Raw genomic sequence first — 24,236 nt, 5'->3', positions numbered from 1 at the left:
CTAATTCGCTGTAATGCGAAGCTTCCGTCTGGAAAGCAGCCATTTTGAGAAGGGAGGGAAGACATTTTGCGGGGAAAGCCATTTTGCGGAGCCGGAAAAAAACATCATTTTGCGAACAAACAGTTCACGAAGCAGGCTCCTAATCAACGTAAAGTGGATTTCTCCCATTGGAACCATCATTTTGCAATCGCAATAGCAATCGCAAAAATGTAATCGTCAAGCAATTTCGACGTCATGCGGGGTAAGCGTCTAGTGCGGCACCACTGTATGGTGTTCTTTACACATAATTATCAAGCCTCAGAATTACTGTTACAAATTATGCAAAACCAAAAAGCTTGAAGTACAACTTACTTAACAGGCATCCGAGAAACAGAATCCCGCATTCTCCGAGTTGTCAAAGGAGGCAATGTAGGGACACCACTGTCACTAACATTTGAATGAGGGAACAATCTGAAACATAGCCAACCATGCAAAATAAAATTAAGTTTTTCTAAATTCAAAAACTTTTAAATCAATTCAACTATTCAGCTGCCGTTTTCCAAAGACGAACCAAAATCAGTGTAACATACCAAACAACAGCTTGCCCTTATACCCTTTCAAGGAGCAGGGATGCATGTAAGTGGCATAAGTTAGTTGAGATCCTTCTCTTGATACTGAAATTAGAAGCCCTTCAGCAATTCATGCACTGCTGTGCTATATAAACTTGGGTCTTAACCCAAACTCTTTAGTTACACAGGCATCTAATCAAAAACATGTGTCAGAACCGTGAGAGTCAGCATAAAGACAATACTAATCCCCACGGTACTGCAGAAAATGGTGCTGACTGAAAGAGTATCTAAGAGAATTGCAGAGTGAGAAAAAAACTGGTAAAGATGTTGTTGTTTAGTCATTAAGTCGTGTCCGACTCTTCATGACCCCATGGACCAGAGCACGCCAGGACCTCCTGTCTTCCACTGCTCCCAGAGCTTAGTCAAACCTGCAGTTCAATGCATTCCAATGGGGGAGAAATTAATTCACCCAAAATTAACAAAGAGTCAGAACAAAGCCAAATTAAGTTTGCAAAGGTTTTACAAGATGCACTAATGATTCCAAGCATTTAAAACAGTTTTTGAACATTTTAAGACACTTTTAAATTAGCGAAAACGGACATCGTTAAGCAAAACAGGGGGGACCTAAACTGTCATCGTTAAGCGAAGCAAGGTCCCGAAATCACTAAGCGAAAATCGCCCATAGAGAACATCGTTAAACGATGCGGAAAATTCCTCAAAAAAAACCATCGCTAAGCGAATACATCGTTAAATGAGGCAATTGCTAAGTGAGGCACCACTGTACTAGTATTTTCAAATTCTGTTTTCAAAGTCCCTGCTTTTGCGTCTTTTGACAAACACACACCTGAAAACTTCCATTCCACAGCTCCAGCAGCGAGCTGAAGAAAACACTGCATGCAGACAAGGGTCAGCCAATTTTTACAAAAACAAGTGGTTGTTTTCTTCCTTTTTCCTGGTACTACCTGAATCTTATAAATTATGGCAAATAAACCACTTAGTTCTACAGGAGACCTGCGCAGGAAACCCAAGGTCCAATTCCTAACTGGTACTCAAAAGCAACAAATAAGAAACAGAGATAGTCATAGTCACTGTGCAGTGCCAAAAGAAACTGCACATCTACTTTAGATTTTGGCAGGAATACATCTCAATTCCTATATACTTTCAAAAATATAATCGGCAGTAATGAGAATTAAATAAGCTATGTAAAACACACAGATAAACTTGTACTTCTGTTTGTTCTTGTACAGGAGTGGCCATTTTCTATAGCAAATAGGATCAGTCTTTGAACACAATTCAGGAAATATTTTGAATTATCAGCCAGAAACTCCTACAGCTCTCATATAGAAGTTCTGAGGAAAACAGAATTGTCAGAATAACTGATTCTTGGTTGTTACAAGCCTAGCAAATATATTTGTAGCAATGTGGATCACAACATAAATGGGAAAAATGTCAACTAGTTATTTTTACATTACAGTGGTGCCTCGCTTAACGAGCGCACCGTATAACGATGAAATCGCATAGCGATCCGTTTTTTCGGATCGCTAATGCGATCGCTCAACGTTTTTCCAATAGGGGAAAATTCGCTTTGCGAAGACCAGTAAGCATTTCGCTTACCGATCTTCGCAAAATGACCCCCGACGATCAGCTGTTCGGCGGCCAAAATGGCCGCCGGAAGCCTGGAAATGGCCCAAAATGGCCGCGCGCAGCGTTTTCACGCCCTCGTTAAGCGAGGCGAGGGCGCGAAAATGGCTGCCGGCCATCCTGAAGCTTCGCTGAATGGTGAGTACTTGGCCCATTTGGAACGCATTAAACCATGTTTAATGCGTTCCAATGGAAATCCCTGCCCCGTTCAACGATGCTTCAGCATAGCGAAGGTTAATCTGGAACGGATTAACCTCGCTATGCGAGGCACCACTGTATTAAGCTTTTGCACACTATAAGCTTAGTAGTGCTTGACACTAGAAGAATTAATAGTCACTTCCTTTAGCAAAAAGGCCTTACAGCAATTGCCGAATATTGCTCCAGTCCACACACATCGTTGGAACTTTTGTGCTGCAGTGTTCGTGGAATTTATAACCACAAGTCTGACATCGGAATCCATTTAGCAAGAACTTCTGGCAGATGTCACAGTATGCAAGCTTTAGAAATGTCTTCCGTGCCTAGAAAAGATATTCAAGGAATTGATTACCATTAAAGCTGTTAACTGAACTCCAAGCTATATTCAAAAAAAGTCAGATTCTTAAGCTTTGAAAATGTTTGCTCCACTTAAAATCTTGGCATATCATATCCAAGGAATATTTAACATTACACTACTAGAATTATTTACCATATTTTCCCTCCATAAGACACAGTTTTCCCCCTTAAAAAGTAGGGTGTTTTATGGAGCGAATACTGTAAAAAAGGGTTCAAAACCTCTTCAGCCACCACCACCCAGAAGCCTCCCACCGCCATGCTGGGAGCCTCTGAACCAGCACCAGAGGCTGCTCGCTGTGGCAGCCACATTGCACCTTGCCACTCTGCTATCTGCACTGCTGGCTTTCCAAGATCTGCCTCCTGGAGCCCACCTGGAAAGCCAGCAGGGCCAACGGGCCTATGGCAGCAAATTTAAATGGCAGAGGGCAGTGAAAACAGCCAAGGACCAAAGGAGAAAGAGATCAAAGTGATTCTAGAAAGACCAGGGGAAAGCACAAACACAGTTCCCACTACCCCAAATGATGCAGTTGAGTTTCCCACATTTGGGGAAATCACAGAAATCAGCACACCTGAAGTGCAATGGATGAGCCTTAGCCTGAGAAAACCACTTTTATGATCATGGTATCTCCCCTGCCAGGTATGAGTTGGAGTGGCCCCTGCACCTCCTGCCCCCTTCTGTGCCCTGCCCCCCAGGCATGGTGCCCCCCCGGCTGCACCTCCCGTTCAGAACAGGGATGCAGACCCCCGGTCCCACCAGAGGCCAAGAGAGCTCCTCTATGTTTTGGGGTGCCCCGCGGGACCCCCATCAGGGGCCGGGTGTTCCTCCCACGATCCTCCAGTGCATAGGCACTGCATCTGCCTGCTTACGTCACCCGGATGGCTTCTCTACTGGAGAAGTAAAGCAGGAAGGAGGAGTCTCTTTCTGTTCACCTTCTGCAGAGAAATTAGCTGGAGGCTATAGCAACTCTCTACAGATGAGAGTTTTATTATCCTTTATATCTATGGGGGAAACTACAGCTGTTTTGGGCTTTAGTTTGCAAATCTTTAGTTTGCAAAGAATAAAGCTGCCATCTGTAGAGAGTTGCTGTAGCCTCCAGCTAACTTCTCCATAGAAGGTGAACAGAGACTCCTCCTTCCTGCTTTGCTTCTCCAATAGAGAAGCCATCAGGGTGACGTAAGCAGGCAGATGCAGTCAGGTATTCTAATGACTGCGCAATGGAGGATTGTGGGAGGTACATCCGGCCCCTGATGGGGGGTCCCGCGGGGCACCCCAAAACACTGAGGAGCTCTCTTGGCCTCTGGTGGGACCGGGGATGTGTGCAGCCCTGTTCTGAGTGGGAGGTGTGGCCGGGGGGGGGGGGGTCACCATGCCTTGGGGGGGCACAGGGACCACTCCAACTCATACTTACCTGGCAGGGAAGATACCATGATCATGAAGGTGGTTTTCCCAGGTTGAGGCTCGCCCATTGCACTTTGGGTATACTGATCCCTATGATTTCCCCAAATGTGTAAACTTGACTGCATTATTTGTGATAGTGAGGGACTGCGTTTGTGCTTTCCCATGGTCTTTCTAGAATCAGTTTGATCTCTTTTCCCCTCACCAGGACCCACTGCAAAGGCATTGAGTCCTGGTAATGTCTTAGATTGCATTCCCCTCTTTTTCTCCCCAGCAGCAAAGGAAGAGGGCAAAAGGCCTGATCAGAAGCCAGGGGACTGCTTTGAGTCCTTTTGCCCTCTTTCTTTGCTGCTGGGGAGAGAAAGAGGGGGAATGCAATCCAAGACTAAGACCCACTGCATTTCCAAAGGCAGTGCAGGCGAGGGGATCGCTTTTCCCCGTGCTGCTTCTGCAAAGGCTGTCGCGGTGACTTGGATCCAGCATTCCCCCTCTTTCTCTCCCCAGCAGTATGGGAAGAAAGCTATTTGGTTCAGAATATTTTTTTTCTGTTTTCCTCCCCTAAAAATTATGTGCATCCTATAGTCACGTGCATCTTATGGAGCAAAAAATACGGTACTTTTCATAAACAAGAAATCTGTGATTTTAAATGTGCTTTAATCAGAACACATACACTTATGAATGGCTAGTATTAAAATGCCCTGTACACTTTTTTGAAGCCAAACAAGTTTCAGTAGACACAATTTTAAATAGTAAATTCAAATCACTTGTATTTTCAGAAGTTATTTTACTATCAGTTGCCAGCACAACTAAAAAGAGTTGACTAATAACAACAGCAAAACCTGATATTTTCTGTAAGTTCAAGTGAGTAGAGTTAGTAGCAACAGTGGAATACAGAGACATGCACCCAAGTGAACAGTTTTCTACCTAGAAAGAGAACTGAATTTATAGCACATGCCATTTAGGAGAGAGAAATTCCTTCTCAAAAGTCAACTTTTCCAGCTGACTTTCTTTTCTTCAGACAAAAAATGCTATGCATAGCCAATTTTTACATAGGCATTGAAAAAACAGGAAGCATGGAAAACATGCTCACTTCTACAATGCCCATACAAGATTCACAACAGCATTATAACATAACCATCAACAACAGACTTCCATATTTTTGCTCATTATGGCAAGGTTGACAAGCCTCAGCCATCCACCCGACTCTGGAGCTAAAGAGACAGAGGTTTCCCTAGTAGCTGTACGGCAAACTCTGTCTTCTCCCTAGCTTCAAGGTTGAAGCTTTTTTTAGTGGCTGCATGGCCAAAGAAATCAAAGAGTATTGGCTAAACAAAGGCAAAGACACCACATTCTCCCTATTTCTTCTTCCTGCAAAACATGGCACTGTGAACTTTGCTACTTTGCCACATCTAAGGCATCTGACATGAGCAGTAGCTGAACCAGTACTACCCACAGCCCTTTCCAGCTCCAGTTCAAGAACAGGAGATCAGGGACTTCACTGACCACAGCATTTGTTCAGGTGCCTGAAGCACTTCAGCCAAATAGCAAACAAACTAGCAGAGAAGCCTGGTGACCAATGTTCCCTCTAAGCTGCGCATGTGTATGCTCACCCAGAGTTTCACTAGGGCTGTGCTCAGGCAGCTGGCCTTTTTAGTTCCTGTTTTGAATGAAGCCACGCCCACCACCACGCACAGGGAGTGAGGCTCCCACGCAGCGGGACAATTTAGAGGGAACATTGCTCGTGTACCTGATTTCTTTTCTTGCTTGCAAGTGATAATTTTACTTGTAATGCACCATAACAGGTCTTATTGCTTATTGCTTTTTTTAAATTTATTTTTTTTGCTAAAAATAACACTAATGTGACTATAACTACATTCTGTCTGGAGATTTCTGAAAAGAGGCATTTTTAACCTTGATCTGAGCATTCAGAAAACCAGTATAGTTAGAATAGCCAGCTTCTGGTGACCACAGATATATTCAGTTGAACAGTTACCATTTCTCCTCAGACCTAGATTCCAGTTCCTATGAGGAATTGCCTCAATGTTTACACCCACAGGGGGCAACCAGGAAGAAACGTGAGTAATGTTCTCTAATAGTGTCAATATTGCAGAAATCCTATCAAAAGCATGATCAAAGGAATTTAATGGTGAGCATAGGACAGCAGCATAACTTATAAGCAGTCTATTATTTAATTTTTAAGATTGGAAAGATATGGAAACAAACACTATAGCATTCTGCTTTCCATGCTTATGACTAGGAAGGTATTAAAATGCCTTTAGCATATTCTTGCTTTATCTCTTATTAAAAAATTCTGTTAAAATGCTCCCAATAAAATGTCATTTTCTATATACATAGAAGATTAGCATACAAAGTTATGTGTTGTGAGTGGAACATGGTCAAGGAAGTCCACTTGAAGTTCTTCTCCAATCAAGGATGCAGCATCTGTATTCCAATCCAGTCGTGCTTTCTTACTGCAAGATGGAAAAAAAAATCTTCAGTATGATGCAAGCATTTACTTTTCAAAGTAAATATTCACATGCCTCTGAATATTAACTTTTCCCAAGTAATTGTTAGTTTAACCTTCAAAATGCACAATAACCTCGTAGGTATGAAATCACTTAAGATAATGGACTTGAGCCGTGAGTTCATGTGGAATTTATATGTATTAAAGAACAAACACTCGCAATTTATTTGTTCTATGACTGTGTCCATGGGGGGGGTGGAGTTTCTTTTCCAATGTACAGTGGTGCCCCGCATAGCGATGATAATCCATTCCGGATAAATCGTCGCTATCCAAAACAAAAAAACCCATAGGAACGCACTGAAACCCCTTCAATGCGTTCCTATGGGAGATAAACTCACCACTATGCAGAAATCCCCCATACAGCCGCCATTTTCGCCACCCGGTATGCGAGGGAAAGGGCGCAAAAACGCTGCGGGCAGCCATTTTTTCTTCCGGCAGCCATTTTGGAGCCACCAATCAGCTGTTTCTAAAACATCACAATGCGAAGATCGGTAAGCGAAACGCTTACCGATCATCGCAATGCGATGTTTTCTCATTCAGAACATCGCAATGCGATTGCAAAATCCGCATCGCTATGTGGATTCGTCGTTAAACGGGGTGCTCGTTATGTGAGGCACCATTGTACTTTGCTTACTCAATTATTTCAATTGGATAATATATTTTTAATTGAATAGGCTCGTTAAGCATATAAACACGTGAGGGTTCATGTTAGGATTTAAACTGCTTCCCCTCCTCCTGGTGTCCTGTGTCCATCTCACCTCCTTGTTCACAACATACATTTTATGATTTTCATATCGTTTAATGTTTGAGTGTTACACATAGCAGCATCACCTTAACACTGAGAGTTTAAAAGGAAAAATCTTAACAAGAATTATCTGAGCAATTTATCTAAACATCTTTACTGAACTTGATATTTGAAATCTTACCCTTTTTGTTCATTAAGCAATTTAAAAACAGCACAACATTCTGGCTGCAAACCTCTGACTTTGAGTGCTTTCATGAGACAATCATGAAGGGTCATTCCATTACGCACATTCACCTGTTTAAAACAAAGGACAATTTTTATGTCCAACGTATTTTGAAGCATCTTCATCATTCAACTCCGCAGTGACTTTTACACAGTTTTTCTTAGACTCTGGATGACTGAAAATTATCACACAAGAGCCTGATGACATGAAACCTCCACTGTGGATGAATGCATGCCCCACACTGCTAACTTCTTAATCAAAGGTGAAGGTAATGAGCCCTACAGGATACACCTTTACTTCAAATGCTTATCTGAAGCTATAATCCTACATCCACTAAATAAGTCTCAGTAAAGTAAGTGGAAATTACCTCTAAGCTGACATGTATGAAATCATACTATTCAACTTTTTCTAGTGTTATATGGCATGAGCAGTAACAGCAATCACTGCTATCAAAGGTTCACTCCCATCTTAAGACAATGAAACTAAACAGTTTCAAAATCAGATTAAAAGGGAGGCTGAATACTGTGCAGCTATACAACTTCAATAAGACAGCAGTCAAAATTGAAAATCTTAGGGTACCTTAAAAAGGAAGCTCTTGAAGGGTGTTTAAAAGAGTATAGCTTGTTCTAAGCCTGCTATCCTGCCAGAAAATGGAAAACCACAGACGAGTGGTGCACAGAGAAAAAGAGTGAGCAAGCACATCTTTGACATGGTTCTTGTGGGTTTTTCAGGCTCTTTGGCCATGTTCTGAATGTTGCTCTTCCTGACCTTCAGTCCTCTGAAGACACCGGCCACAGAGACTGTCGAAACGTCAGGAAGAACAACCTTCAGAACACGACCAAAGAGCCAAAAAAAACCCACAACAACCATCAGATATTGGCTGTGAAAGCCTTCAAGAATACATCTTTGACATTTTTCAATGGTGGTGGGGGGGGGGGGGGTCAGGTAGCACTATGCATATACTGGATGTGTGACTAGCATGAAAACACTTGTCTTAGAGCTACAGACATAGAAGACCTACATAGAGGAAGATGCGTGAAATTGGACAAATGTGAATTAATTTGCTGGGAGAAAGGATGACACAGAAACCGTGGAGGAGTCTCTGCCCTCTCTGTTTTTTTCCTCTGCCAGTCCTCAGCAGGCTACTAGATTTTGTTCATTTGTTTTTTGCAAGCCAGTAATTTTGAAAGAGGACTTCTTTAACAGAGTGTAAGCAGCAGCTCTGCTGATGAAAATATGAGGTCTTACAATGGACACTTAGCAGCAGAAACCATATCAGATCCAGTTCATGTAGTTGATACACAATTAGCACTGTGATGTTTAACAATTTACCACTCAATTTTATGGCTGATGCAATTTTGCAAGTCTTAAGGATATACATATAACACATTTTAAAGTCAGAAGCATTCCCCAGCTAACACTGCCTTATTAACCAAAATGCATCCATCAGCAAAGGTTATTCACAGGAGACAGGGACACAAATTCAGCAAAGTGATACCAGTCTTCTTGCTCTTCCCAAATTTATGCATGTGTAAATTCAGTCAGCACACTGAACAAAACATCACTTTATCCATGTTGAAATCTACATTTAAACATTATTGGACTTCTGGGACGCTGGAATGTTTATATACTAGAAGAGAGGAAGACAGCAGATCTTTCATCTTGCACAAAACAAGAAACAAACTCACTACTGTGCGTTGCTTGTTAGGCAAGAAAACACGAATGGTACTGCTTGTCTTGGAGGAATCTGAAAGTTTCCCATCATCAGATGCTCTACGTTGATAGCCAAACTGCTGAACAATGGTAGGTGAAATACAACTGGATCCATTGAAGACAGAACCTTTTAATCCAATCCCATCAGTAAGAGTCTTCAAAACTCCATGAATGTTGTCCATTGAAGCAGTCTAAGTACCCAAACCTTTTAAAAAGAAAGACAAACACATTCAGAGATCCAAGTCTCCTTAGGGCAGAACTAAAACAGCTTTCAGTGGAGAAGAAACATACACAACAATGAAGGGCAGGCCATTTCACTGTAATTCACATCCGTGAAATTAAGAAATGGCTATCTGGACCTTTATAATACGCAACACACCAGTAAGGAAAACTGCACAATAATTATGTTCTGTTATCATTTTATAGTCCTTACATATCAGAAACATGCAGTCTTAACTACTAAAAGCAAAGCAGGTATGGGAGCAAGAAATTTTCTTGTTCCTGCCAATGGAACAAGTAGGAAGAAGTTTAGAGCTATACATAGACCATATTAATGTATTTTGAATTAACTAAACTCTTCTAGTTTTTTCTCCCAGAATAACTAGATTAATTTTTTTCCAGAACAGCTAAAAATGAGAGCACTAATCAACAATGCAGCTGCAAATTACAGTGGTGCCTCGCATAGCGACGATAATAGGTGCAGCAAAAATCGCTGCAAAGCGATTTCGTCGCTATGCGATTTTAAAAAGCCCATAGGAAGGCACTGAAACCCCTTCAATGTGTTCCTATGGGCTTCAGACTCACCTTTAAATGAAAATCCTCCATACTGCAGCCATTTTCGTTGCCCGGTAAGCGAGGAATCCATCCCAAAAAACAGCGGCCGGCCATTTTTTTTACCCACGGCCATTTTGGAACCGCCAATCAGCTGTTAAAAAAATCATCGCTTTGCGATGATCGGTAAGCGAAACAGGGTACCGATCATCGCAAAGCGATTTTTGCCCATTTAAAACATTGCAATGCAATCACTTTTGCGATCGCAAAATCTTCATCGCTATGTGATTTCGTCATTAAACAGGGCGCCCGTTAAGCGAGGCACCACTGTCATTCATATAGTACTTGTTTTAAGTATAGACTTCTTGATCAGTTGCGCACATGAATGGGTACTCTCACAATTAAGTGGCAGTGGGATCATGCCGCTGGATGATCTTGAGACCAGGCTTTCCTTTTCCTAACATCCACATGTGATGTGGGCACCTTTGTTAAAGAGAAATCATAGCCCCCTGAACAGCTATACTGAATATGTGGAAATTCAGGTGAAAAAAGCTCTGGGAATGGAGAGCAGATACGCTGTTCTTTGACAATGTGAATACCTCTTCACATGAGTAACACACATACAGAAGCTTAAATACTCAAAGTGGAAGGTGTTCAAACTTTTTTTAGGCTGCAGTCCTAAGCAAACTTACTAATGAATATAAGACACACTGAACACAGTAAGAATTACTGTTTAATAAACATGCTCAGTATTATGGTGCCAGTTAACTAACAAGCTTTAACCATTTGGCCAACTTAAACATAGCTGGATATTTCATATTGCCTAATTCCTTAAGAGTTATGCAATATGAGCAGCACACAGAAAATTCATTATAGGCATCCTTTTAGAATACTGAAAAGTAATAAAATTTACAATATAACAAGAGATTCCCCACACTGGCTGTGGCAAAGAGAAAGTCTCCTTATGCCACTATAAAGACAGCTAAGACAACATGGGGACATGTGGCTTAAAAAACCAGAAGGAATCCACTGAGTTCAGTTTGGTGCACACACAAGGCAGGTTATGGAGGGAAAGGACATGCATGAGCTCTTCATTTGATAAACTTGTGTGTGTGTGTGTGTGTGTGTGTGTGTGTGTGTGTGTGTGTGTGTGTGTGTGTGTGTGTGTGTGTGTGTGTGTGTGTGTGTGTGTGTGTGTGTGTGTGTGTGTGTGTGTGTGTGTGTGTGTGTATATATATATATATATATATATATATATATATATGTAAAAGCTGCCTTATAGAGGCAACTGTTTTTCTCAATCACCCACTCTGCAGGATTGTAATACAAAAAGATGGCAGACTCAAAATTATCAAAGACTGGAGAAGCTATCTAATATTTCCCATTAAGCAATTACATTATAATATTAGTAACTAATTTCAATACTTTGCAAAATGGTTATCAAAAATCTTTGCAGAAGTCAGTTAAGATGCTCCATTAAATTGTGAAATGTTCCTACTACATAAGAAAATCTGATCCTTGCTCTTGTAGCCCTTGCCAGTGTCAACATTTTTAAAGGTCAATAAAGGCAACACTAAACACCCATACTCTGAACTACCAGCTCTGACTGCTTATCTTTTCAGGAGCAGCAAGGAAAGCAGAATGTTAGCAATATGCGAATGTCGATATATGCATTACAACCATATTTGAAGAAAACCAGAAAACATGTCACCTCTCTACCTTTTACTCAGCTATCTTATTTATCTGTTATGTTTATATCCCCAACACCCACCCACCCTGTCCTCCAAGTAACTCAAGATGCATGCCTCTCTCCTAATTTTATTTTCACAATAAGCCTCTGGAATAAGTTAACTTGAGAAACAGAGATTGTCAAAATCACCAAGTTAGTTTCACGGCTAAACGGGGATTTTAGTACAACACTTCCCTGTTCTCTCTTGACACTCTTAGCAGCACACCATACCCAAATATTTCCAGCTCAATTTCCTCAAAGGAATTCTGGCCATACATGAGGTTATTCCATTTTTCACCAGAATACCAAAAGAGAAAGAGACTGGAACTTGCTCAAGGGCAACCAATAAGATTAATGTTTGGCTAGTTTTGCACTTCAATGCAGGACACAGGACAGTCAAACACTACTCATTCTAAAGAATGAATCTTCCACTTGTTAATCAGTCTTAGGTCCAGCTGAGCCTCCCATTGGTGGTGGTGGTGGTGGCGGCGGCGGCTATTTATGACAATCTACTTTTTTCTCTGCAACCTCCAATGCCACTTCCTACTCAGTTCAAGAGATTGTCCTAAACTGCTAAAACACATTTTCAGGAGTGCAAAGTGAATTGGCAAAAACCCAGTATCTCTTCCATCAAAAGGGACATTCAAGGAACAGAATTCTGTTTACAAGATCTCTAGATCTATTTCACTTTCGGACAAACAGGCCTAACCTACCTCACAGGATTGTTGTGAAGCTATAATCTGAGCCACTAAAACATTTTTAGAAAGAGCTAAACAGTCTCCACACTTCAATTCCAGATCTCTTCTCATTTAATTAGTAGGAAAGTAGTCATGTTGGAGGGGCGTGGTGGCGCTGCAGGTTAAACCGCAGAAGCCTCTGTGCTGCAAGGTCAGAAGACCAGTAGTTGTAAGATTGAATCCATGCGACAGAGTGAGCTCAGACACGACTGGACTAAATGTCAAGGGGAACCTTTACCTTTACCTAGTCATCTTAGCTTGTTGCGGAAAAAACAAGAAACAGTTCTGTGGCACATCAAAGCTGAGTTTTATTTGTCATATGGTTTCATGGACAAAAGCCCATTTCATCAGATGCATGGGTGAAGATCTGATGAAGTGGGTTGCTCCATAAAAACTAATGCAAATAAAATATGTTGGTTTCTAAACCATCACAAGATTTCATTCTTTTAACTATTGTTCATCTATATTCTAAATCCAGGAAAGAAAAACTGGAGTTTGACATAAGTAATTTCATATGGCAGAAGACTCAAGCAAGCTGTAATGACTTGGATCCAGAGGCATCTGATGCTGGGAACTCTGCCGGTTATCACCACCTGGGAAAAATCCTGGTAAAATTCCGCTAACTCTGTCAAGAAATGATCATCATGGGCAGGCACCAAGTTCAATGAATCAAAGAGAGCATCCAGTTCACAAAAGTTTGCTTCTTTTCATAGAATCATAAAATAAAGAAGTTGGAAGGAGCCTATAAGGCCAATGAGTCCAACCTCCTGCTCGATGCAGAAATACAAATAAAAGAATATCTGCCAGGTGGTTGTCTAAATTTATCTTGAATGGCTCCAGTGTTGGAACACTCACCACCTCTCCAGGTAATTGGTTCCACTGCCATACTGGTTGAACAGTTAGGAGGTTTTTCCTGATATTCAATTGAAATCTGGCTTCATGTAATTTCTGCCCATTATTGTGTGTCCTGCACTTGGGGTTGATTGAGCAGGTCTTGCTCCCCCTCTGTACAGTGGTGCCTCGCTTAACAATTACCTCGTTAAACGACAAAACTGCTTGATGATGAAGTTTCTGCGATCGCTTTTGCAATCGCAAAACAATGTTTTAATGGTAAAAATTCGCTTAACAATGATCGGTTCCCTGCTTCGGGAACCGATTTTTCACTAAACAACAATTTTGAAACAGCTGATTGGCGGCTCTAAAATGGCCGCCCACTGTGCAAAATGGTTCCCCACTATGTTTTCAGGACGGATTCCTCGCTTTACAGGCACCGAAAATGGCCGCCGTATGGAGGATCTTCACTGGATGCTGAGGTATTTAGCCCACTGGAATGCATTGAACTGGTTTCAATGCATTTCAATGGGCTTTTTCGTTTCGCTTGGCGAGGATTTTGCTTAACAGCTATTTCAACAGAACGAATTATCCTCGTCAAGCAAGCACCATTGTATAACAGCTTTTCAAGTATTTGAAAAGTGCTATCATATCACCACTCAGTCTTCTTTTTTCAAGGTTATACATGTCCAGTTCTTTCAGTCTTTCCTTATAGGGCTTAGTTTCCAGCCACCTGATCATCCTTGTTGCCATCCTCTAAACTTCTTCCAATATGTCAGCATCCTTCTTTAAATGCAGTGTCCAGAACTGGACACAGTACTCAAGATGAGGCCTAAACAATGCCGAATAGATGGGAACTAATACCTCGTGGGATTTGGAGACTATACTTCCTAACTGCTATACTTTCTATCTGCCAGGTATTAACTGAGTCTCATTCCTTGGAGATCGCTAGACAACAACTGGATAACCAACAAGAGAGTGGGTCACTTTTATATTTGTATGTATATGCCACTGTGTCAAAAAAGCGGGGCCTAGTATAGACACACAAAATTAGTGCTAGGTAATAACTACTTATATTTTTTTACCCATCCCAATTCCTGTCAGAAGCCATAAGGAGGAAGAGAATGATACAAATATGCCAAAGAGGAAAAAGAAGTAGCAGCCAGTAGATGAGGAATATACAGTGGTGCCTCACTTAGCGACATTAATCCGTTCTGTAAAAAACGTCGCTAAGTAATTTAATCGTTAAGCGATTTTTAAAAGCCCATAGAAATGCATTAAAATGCATTTAATGCGTTCCTATGGGCTTCAAAACTAACCTTAAACAAAGGTTCTCCGTAGGGGTGGCCATTTTCGGTGCCTCTTAAGGGAAGCAAAACAGCGGGTGGCCGTTTTGAAACCGCCCGTCAGCTGTTCAAGAAAAGTTCCCGGACCCTTTTTAAACTTTAAACTTGTTGAGGGAGCTATTTCTTCTTCTCTCTTTTTCTCTCCTGCCTGCCTGAGCCCACCGCTGCTTTCCTCCATGGAGTGTGTGTTTGCACGCGCGTGTGTGCGTTCCCCTTCTCCTTCCCCTCGCCCCAACGGAGCCCAAGGCCAGACGGCTCAGATTGGCCGCCAAGGGCTCTGAGCACCGCCCGCTTGAGCCTGGCTTGGGAGAGAGTGACAAGGAAGGGAAGGGAAAAAAGAGGGAAGACAGGGGAGACGAGGACAGCGGGGCTGCGCTCCCTGTGCTGCCTAATGTGGAGTGGGAGCCTGGCAGCGGCGGAGCAGCCGCCACCGGAGCCTGCTGGTCTGATGAGGAATCAGCCCCAGAGTACTCTCTGCTCCATGGGTGCACGTTCCCCTTCCCCTCGCCCCAACAAAGCCCAAGGCCGGACGGTGTTTGCATGCGCGCACACGTTCCCCTTCTCCTTCCCCTCGCCCCAACGGAGCCCAAGGCCAGACGGTGTTTGCGCGCGCGTGCACGTTCCCCTTCTCCTTCCCTCGCCCCAACGGAGCCCAAGGCCGGACGGTGTTTGCGTGCGCGCACGTTCCCCTTCTTCCCCTCGCCCCAACGGAGCCCAAGGCCAGATGGCCCTGAGCTCTGCCCGCTTGAAAAAGAGCGAGAGAGCAAGAAGGAAGGGAAGGGGAAAAAAGAGAAGGCAGGGGAGCGCTGCCTAGTCTGGAGTGGGAGCCTGGCAGCGGCGGAGCAGCCGCCACCGGAGCCTGATGGTCTGAGGAGGAGTCAGCCCCGGAGCCCTCTCTGCTCCTTGGGCACAAGGCAAGGCAGGCGGGGAGGCTCGCAAGAGGCACCCCTCGCGAGGAGGGGGGAGGACAGACTCCGGGCTAGAAAGCGAAAGGGGGAAGCCAGCGGAGGAGAGAGCGGCCGGTGGTGGTGGTGGGGAATCCCAGTGGGGGGTGGGCTTCCACAGGATCCCTTGGCCGGGATGACAGGCTCCCCCTTAGCTCCCCGCTGCTCTGCTGTCCTCTGGGTGGATCCTCCCACCTCCTCCCGGATGTGCAAGGGTCGCTTTGCCATGATCGCAAAGCGATTTATCCCCATAGAGGCCATCGCTAACCGATCGCTCTGGCGATGGCCGAAACCCCCTTGTTAAGCGATTTCATCGTTAAACGGAGCGATCGGTAAGCGAGGCACCACTGTACTTGGGAACATGTTAAACTAAGATCTGAATGTTCACCACCCCTTTTCCTGGTTTTTCAAAGAGATATTTATCCAAGGTAAATATTCACTTTCCAATTAAACTTAATTAACTATGAGTATTGTGGAGCCATGTACCATATTTTACCGTGTATACAATGAGACTTTTTACTTAAATAAGTAGACAAATATTTAAGGGTCCTTTCATATTTATTTATTTATTCATTTATTCATTTAATTTATATCCAGCCTATCTGGTCAGTTATGACCACTCCATGGCAGGCAGCCGCTTTCCCTGCTTTTTGTAAAGTCACAGAGTAAAGCAGCTATGAAACACTCGCACCCCTTTGATCCTAAAGCAGCCATGAAAGGGCGTTGAGATCAAAGGGGCGCGAGTGCGCTGCCCTTTCATGGCTGCATTATCCATTTCCTAAGCTCCGCAGGGCTTCGGAAGCGGGAAACGCAGCCATGAAAGGGCGGGAGGATCAAAGGGGTGCGAGCATGCAAATTTTCTAATTTGGGGGTTAGAAAAGGGGAAGTCATCTTATACTTTGGGTTGTTGTCTTGTAAATGGAAAAATACAGTAATTGTCCCATAAGCAGTCGTGCAAGTTATTAAAAGCTCTTTTTCTTTGTGAAGAGGATTTAATATTTCCTTAACAAATATTTAATAATGAAAACATTGCATTTTTAAAGAAAGTTTCAGTACATGCCGTTTATATATTTTCAGTTTATAGAACAGAACTAGAAAGAAATATAAGTTTTTGTCATTTTAGAACACTAAGCTTTTCTTTCTTCAGAAGCTATATGAAACAGTTGGCAAATGAGAGAATTAATTAAAACACTACCAATCAGAAATTAATTTATCCATCTTCCTTGGTCTATTTTCAATTAAATAGTTTCATTATTCTCAACAATAATCTGCAAGATCAGAAGAAATTTGTGATAGGTAAAAACCTCATTTACATTTAATTTATTCCCATCATATATCAATGTGAGGATTTAACTGATCCTGTCAAGTATATAAAGTTTTATATGGGAGCAACAGTTCTAGTTTTCTAAAGATCCTGCAGGAAAACCGAGATGAGTTATTGTCAAGGTTCCCTCTAAGCCACAAGTGCACACAACTCCACCTCCCTCCCGTAGCTTTCTTCTTTTTCCATGCAGCAATCATGTTAAACCCCTTTGGTTCCAGTTGCAGTTGAACCCTGCACATGGAGGCGGAGCCATATCCCGCAGGGCTGAAAATTAGAGGGTAGACTGCTTATTGTTTATATTAAAAACACACAGGGTATCAATTAGAGATGGGATATTTGTATTCGTCTCCCTGGAGACATGAATACGAATATTGCAGACACAGGTGATATGGAAGTCCAGTCCCTTCCCCTCCCCAAACTGGCTCATCTGCTTATGGGTTGCTGTGCAGCCATCAGCATCCCTGCAGTGTCAATTGTGGAAGTAGCCCAGCTGGTACTTCCCTGCCTCTCTGCACTGCTGACCAGTCAGCAGCTGAATGGGGAGACTTGTAATCCCGTCTCCTCGCTGGACTGGTCAGCAGCACAGGAAGACAGGGAAGCACCAGCCAGACTACTTCTGTGATTTGAGTGATGTAGCTGCTGCTGGCTATGCATGTCGCTCGGCAACCCATAAGTGGGTTGGGAAGAGTCTATATTTCCCTATCACCTGTGTCTGCGATACAGTGGCACCCTGCTTGACGATTACCTCATTATACGATGAATACGCTGTACGATGAGTTTTTGCAATCGCTGTTGCGATCGCAAAACGATGTGTCTATGGGGGAAATCCGCTTTACGGTGATCGGTTCCCTGTTTCGGAAACTGATTTTTCGCTTAACGACAATCAAAACAGCTGATAGTCGGGTTTCCAAAATGGCCACCTGCTTGCTGTGAAAATGGCTCCCCGCTGTGTTAGGGACGGATTCTTCACTCTACAAGGAGCACAAAATGGCCGCCTTGTGGAGGATCTTCACTTTATGATGAGGTATTTCGCCCATTAGAATGCATTAACCGGTTTCTAATGCATTCTAATGGGCTTTTTACTTTTGCTTGACGACGATTTCACTTTACAGCGATTTCGCTGGAACAGATTAATGTTGTCAAGCAAGGCACCACTGTATTTGTATTCATATCTGTAATCCCCAGGAATACAAAGATAAATATCCCATCACTAGTATCAATATTGTTGAGAACAATCAGCCAAATATCCTTCCTTCCTTCCAATGATCCAGACAATAAGCATTCCAATAAACCATCCACACTTCAAGTCAAACAACAATGGACTTCACATAGATTTAACTGGCTCCATGAAAATATTTGCATTGATTTTTTTGTGTTAACATACTTAGAAGCTCAGAAATGCTTTTCATTTTATAGTTTCTTATTTTAAGAATGTTTATATTTCTTCATGTATTTGCAAGAAAACTTTTACACCTTATAATGTTCCTGATTTCAAACAAGTGTTATAGAGATATGTTCTCTACCATTATAGGCTTTAAGCTGCTATACTTTTATGAATGTAACTTAAAATATTGTGGTATTTTATTATATTTTGCTCCTATATTTTTCCCCTAAGTATATGCTCACTTACAGCTTAAGTTCGATTTTCCTATAATTTTAAGTTATGTACCTACAGTTAAATGTAGATGTTACAACAACTCTGAAGTGCTTATGAGTATGTATATGGGCTACAGCAGCAATGTAGATGAATAAAAGCTTGTAGAAATCTGACAAGATGAAGTTGCCTGGAATTGGTGCAACAAAAAAAGAGACTTACAGTAGGGTCTCGACTTATGAACGGTTCTACATACGAACATTTTGACTTACGAACTGCTCTCATAGAAATATATGGACTCGACTTGCGAACTTATAGTCGAGTTACAATCTCTTTTCTTTCCTTTTTTAAAAAATCTAAGTCATCTTAAGTTAAAAGGAAAAAAGGAAAAATATCCCCCTCTAGTGGCAGAAGGCGGAATAGCAGCTTCCCATTAGTTTCTATGGACGGAAAAGAGCAGATACGGATTACAGTGGGGTCTTGACTTGCAAACTTAATCCGTATTGGAAGGTGGTTCGCAAGTCAAAAAGTTCGCAGGTCAAAATCTGCATTTCCATAGGAATGCATTGAAAACCATTGTAATCCGTATCTGCTCTGTACCGTCCATAGAAAGTAATGGGAAGCTGCTGTTCCGCCTTCTGCCACTAGAGGGGGATATTTTGTTTCTTTTTTTTTCTTAGGTAATCCCAGGAAGGTGAAACAGGCAGCGGCCTCCGTTTCCAGCCCCAGCCCAGGAAGGCGAAACAGGCAGCCGGCCATTTCCTCCCAGCTGCGGGGGAATGGGCCGGGTGGAGATGGAAGCAGCAGCAGCACACGGTGCCTGGCCATCGAGGCTCCCCGCAGCCCCCGCAGCGCTCCCTCCCTCCCCGCCCGGCCTCCGTTTCCAGCCAAAGCCCAGGAAGGCGAAACAGGCAGCCGGCCATTTCCTTCCAGCTCCGGGGGAATGGGCCAGGTGGAGATGGGAGCAGCAGCAGCACACGTGCCTGGCCATCAAGGCTCCACACGGCCCCCGTGGCGCTCCCTCCCTCCCCGCCCGGCCTCCGTTTCCAGCCCCAGCCCAGGAAGGCGAAACAGGCAGCCGGCCCCCACGGCGCTCCCACCCTCCCCACCCGGCCTCCTTTTCCAGCCCCAGCCGGCTTCCCTTCATTCAGGCAGCCATCGCCCACCCAACCGCGCCGCACTCGCCCTCCTCGCTCTCCTCCCCAGCCCCTCGCTCACCCAACCGCGCCCCTCGCCCTCCTCCCGTTTCCATCACCCGCTGCCCGTGCCTGCCTAGTTCCCCGGCGCAGAGCCCTCCCAGTGACAGTGCCACCCCGCAACTCTCTCCCGCCCTCCTGCGCAGGCACACCGGGGCGCTCGGATGCTCCTCCGCCGTCCTCACCGCTGCCTTTTGCCACCACCACCGGAGCTCGGCTCAGCGGGGCCCACCCAGGACAGGCGGAGGCCCCGGCCGGGCTGGAATTCTGGCGGCCAGAACGCCCTGAGGCGCCCCAATCCGGGAGCAGGAGCAGCGCCGCTGCCTCTCCGCCTCTCGCTGCGTCGCCGCCACCCAGCTCCAGGTGCTTTCCCGCTTTTCAAAAAAACTTTTGGGTTCGTACCTCAATTCTTCGTCCGCAAGTCAAAATGGATTTTTGCAGACGGAGAAGTACGTAACTCAAAAAGTTCGTACCTCGAGCCGTTCGCAACTCAAGACCCCACTGTAAATGGTTTTCAATGCATTCCTATGGGAAATGCAGATTCGACTTACGAACATTTCGACCTGAGAACCGCTTTCCAATACGGATTAAGTTCGTAAGTCGAGACCACACTGTAGATACCCAGATTTGAAATGCTTGTTTATGATTGTCTGGTTTCATTCAGAGATTAACCTTTTAAATGCTAGCTATGACTAAAATAGGTTTCCAATCTTTTCCCAGGAGGTTTATATATCTCTGTAGGACATTTTGGAAGTCAGGCATTATCTTAAGGCGGGGTGGGCAATTAATTTCTATAGGGGGCCACATGAAAAATCTGAACTGTGTTCGGGGGGGCCAACCAACTTTACTTAAAAATAAAATGATACAGTGATGTTATGATTATTTTTTATTTTAAACTTGTTAATCTTCACAAATACTAAAGAGGTTTTTTTGTGGTACGTTAAAGATAGGCAACTGATCGACTTTAGACAAAAAGTTATAAATGGTTTTGATGTCCGGCGGGCCGGACAGGAGCGGCTCACGGGCCGTATGTGGCCCTCGGGCCGCACTTTGCCCAGGTCTGTCTTAAGGATCTCTGACACACACACACTCACTGTTGGTTCTGTTTGTCCCAAGCTGAGCACAATTTCTTTGTAGAAGATAAACAAGGCAAAATAGGAATAGACAAATCCCATCTTTTCTAAAAGAGAATGTAGCCCTTGGTTTGAAGAAGTTCACAACTCCACTGAAAGCTAAGATTTTGTAAAGCTGATATGAGTTGACTGCCCTGGGTAAAAAATGATTTCTTCTTCCTCTTCCATGTTCACTGCAAGTTTACTGTAACTGCTTCTTGAATATCACAATGCTCTTCTTATCATTCTTATATAGCAGTATAAAACAGATCAAAAACTTCACTATTATCTCTTGCACTACCCAATATGGAAAACACTGTATTCTCTTCAGCTATATTTTGCAATCTTTTTATGCACAGAAGGTAAAATTATAAGTTACACTGCCAGTTAAAGCCCTATAGAATATTCCAATTAAAAATAATAAATAAATTGAACTGCCTGAGGAGTATCCATAGTGGATCCAGAATTTTAAAGCATACACTAAATTGTAGACATGGGGGGGTCAGCATTTTTTTAAAAGTTCAAACTATATCTTTCATAAACAAAATACAGTGGTGCCCCGCATAACGGGCGCCCCATTTAACGACGAATCCGCATAGCGAAGAAGATTTTGCGATCGCAAAAGTGATCGCATTGCGATGTTTTAGATAGCAAAAAATCGCTTTGCGATGACCGGTAAGCTGTTTCGCTTACCAATTTCCGCATAGCAATGTTTTTTCTAACAGCTGATCAGCGGTTCACAAATGGCCGCCGGATTAAAAAAATGGCCGCCCACTGTGTTTTCGTGCCCTTTCCTCACTTACCGGGCAGCGAAATGGCAGCCGTATGGAGGATTTTCGCTGAACTGTGAGTTTTTTGCCCATAGGAACGCATCAAACGTGTTTTAATGCATTCCTATGGGCTTTTTTGTTTCGTATAGCGACGATTCCACATAGCGACATTTTTTCCGGAACAGATTATCGTCGCTATGTGGGGCACCACTGTACACACAACTCACAAATATATGGAACAGTAGCCCAAAGGTCCTTTTAGAAAAAGCATATCCTCAGTCACAGATTACAGGACATACAGTAAGACAGAGAAAACTGAAACAAGGACAAAATTAAACACTCTGTCATACATAATGATTCAAAAGAAAACTGAGTTTTTCTTCCCTTAAACCAACAGTTCCCAACCTTGGACTGCAATTCCCAGAAGCTTTCACCACTAGCTGTGGTGGCTGGGGTTTTTTGGAGTTGTAGTCATAGAGTAACTGGGTTACCCAAGGTTGGGAACCACTACTTCAAATATTATTCCACCTTTCCTTGAGAGTTCAAAGTGGCCAACCAACATAACGGCCAAATCTAACAGACTTACAGTGAATAATAAATTTCTAGGATAAAATTTTAGGAATTTGGTAATATTACTGTCATGGAAGATGACATATAGGCCACAAACTCCACATGGGATCTGAAATGTTTCCACGGAATGCCTCCTTTTTACTTCTTAGATTTTAAACTATTATTGCAGCATATGATAACAGTTCAAAATCTAACAAGTAAAAACCTTGATTTTCTTCCCAAATTTCACTACTTTGAACAGTGAATGCAAGTGTCCAATAACTGAAATAATAATTCAAAAATAAGGGCTGCAGTACATCTACTGTTTTGCCACAGGGATGCTGCCAAAACCAATATATTGGTCATAACATACGGAAGTACTTACTGCGTGGAGCCCTGCGATCATGTTATGAACTTCCATGCTCCTGTTTTCAACAGCATCGCCACCATGGCGAATGTAGTTATGTGCTCCAGCCCTAAGAATACCAAATGCAATATGTCCATCATAACTAGGCTCACACCAGGTACACTACATAACATACCATGTATAATCTACTTAAGATATATAATGTGTCTATGCTTTTCAGCAAAGAATAATTTTTCAAGGCCCATCTTAGCTGTCAACATTTCTGCTATAGACAAATGTTTCCATATAATACATCATCTAATGAAGCCTCATCTTACTATACATATAGCAAAATGAAGCTAAATTGCACTGTTAAATGTAACAGGGAAGCCAAGTTTAACATGCCTGCATGCATCTCCCCCATGTAATTCAATTTCTGGTTTCCAGATGACTCAATTTTATTCTGAACTTTTCCGTACCAGTAAGTTTTTATATTAAGAAGCATGAAATAATCAGTTTTCTGACTGCCAAAAGTATATACCCTTATGACTATAGAAGGAACTTTACATTCTCTTTTAGAAACTTACCTGCATAGTCTTAAAACCGACTCAAACTGTAAATCACCAGGATTACAATTTTTCACTCACGCCTAATCGCACGTTTTGAAAGAATCAAGACTGGTATAGCAGATACTGTAACAGCCAAAATCCCCTTCCTTAGTTACACAAGCATAATAGCAAAACTAATGGCATAAGCTTTGGAAGCAAATTGCCCCAAGTAAGCTTAGACATTCTCTCTTGCAAATTGAGTTGCATAACATATACTGTCTACAGTGGTATCTCGATTTAAGAACTTAATCCGTATTGGGACTGTTCTTAAGTCAAAATGTTCTTAAGCTGAAGCACCATTTCCCATAGGAATGCACTGAAAACCATTTAATCTGTATCTGCTGTTTTTCATTCATAAATTGAGGCACTGTTCTTAAGTCGAAGCATTAGTTCCCATAGGAAAGAATGCAAAGCTGGTTAGTCTGTATATACCACTAGGGGGTGAATTTTTCTTCTCTTGACCTAAGGCAGTGGTTCTTAACCTTGGGTTACTCAAGTGTTTTTGGACTGCAACTCCCAGAAGTCTTCACCAGCAGCTGTGCTGGCTGGGGTTTCTGGGAGTTGCAGTTCAAAAACATCTGAGTAACCCAAGGTTAAGAACCACTGACCTAAGGTGAACTTAGGTAAAAAAAAAGGCAGGAAGGGTTTTTCTTTTTCTTTGTTTTGGTTCTTAAGTCGAGGCTGCATTCTCAAGTCGAAGCAACTTTTTGTGAATGGAGCCGTTCTTAACTCGAATCGTTCTTATGTAGAGACGTTCTCAAGTCGAGGTACAACTGTATGCTGACTTTGTAACTTGAGGTAATTCTCCTTCCAAGGTTACACCAACAGCTTTAAGCCAGCATAAATATGCAAGAGGATGTCGGTCTGTGTTGGTTTTTGATTACTGAAGGATGTATTAAAACTGTTTATAACCATGAAGCTCACTAGATGACTTTGGACCAAAATTTTTCTCAGCTCAAACTAGAATGGGTAAAGTAACGATTTTTAATATTACAAAACACTTTTTAAAATCAAATTAGCTTTTTATAGTTTTGTTG

General features: G+C 42.8%; 1 protein-coding gene and 2 non-coding genes across 20 annotated transcripts in view; 1 reads left to right on the top strand and 2 right to left on the bottom strand.

The window, feature by feature from the left end:
* Window positions 1-24,236, bottom strand: part of RAF1 (Raf-1 proto-oncogene, serine/threonine kinase) — a 126,305-nt gene that overhangs the window by 26,955 nt on the left and 75,114 nt on the right. For 11 of the 18 annotated variants that reach the window (XM_078385399.1, XM_072989707.2, XM_078385394.1 and 8 more), the window contains exons 2-7: window positions 22,631-22,721; window positions 9,318-9,547; window positions 7,588-7,700; window positions 6,506-6,608; window positions 2,550-2,707; window positions 352-450 (exon numbers count right to left, since the gene is read on the bottom strand). In XM_078385399.1, the coding sequence (XP_078241525.1) occupies window positions 352-450; window positions 2,550-2,707; window positions 6,506-6,608; window positions 7,588-7,700; window positions 9,318-9,524 (680 nt within the window). In that variant the 5' untranslated portion in view covers window positions 9,525-9,547; window positions 22,631-22,721. The remainder of the gene's footprint in view (window positions 1-351; window positions 451-2,549; window positions 2,708-6,505; window positions 6,609-7,587; window positions 7,701-9,317; window positions 9,548-22,630; window positions 22,722-24,236) is intronic. The other 7 variants (XM_072989710.2, XM_078385398.1, XM_078385401.1 and 4 more) reach the window with 1 other exon arrangement.
* Window positions 3,224-3,386, bottom strand: LOC140705037 (U1 spliceosomal RNA). The gene has a single exon (XR_012084607.2). It is a non-coding gene; the product is annotated as a U1 spliceosomal RNA (small nuclear RNA).
* On the top strand, window positions 4,143-4,305 carry LOC140705338 (U1 spliceosomal RNA). The gene has a single exon (XR_012084755.2). It is a non-coding gene; the product is annotated as a U1 spliceosomal RNA (small nuclear RNA).

The sequence above is a fragment of the Pogona vitticeps genome, chromosome 2 (genome assembly GCF_051106095.1).
Source record: "Pogona vitticeps strain Pit_001003342236 chromosome 2, PviZW2.1, whole genome shotgun sequence".
NCBI classification, from domain to species: Eukaryota; Metazoa; Chordata; class Lepidosauria; order Squamata; family Agamidae; genus Pogona; species Pogona vitticeps.
Note: the sequence above shows the minus strand (reverse complement) of the source record. Positions and strands in the feature narration are given on the sequence as shown.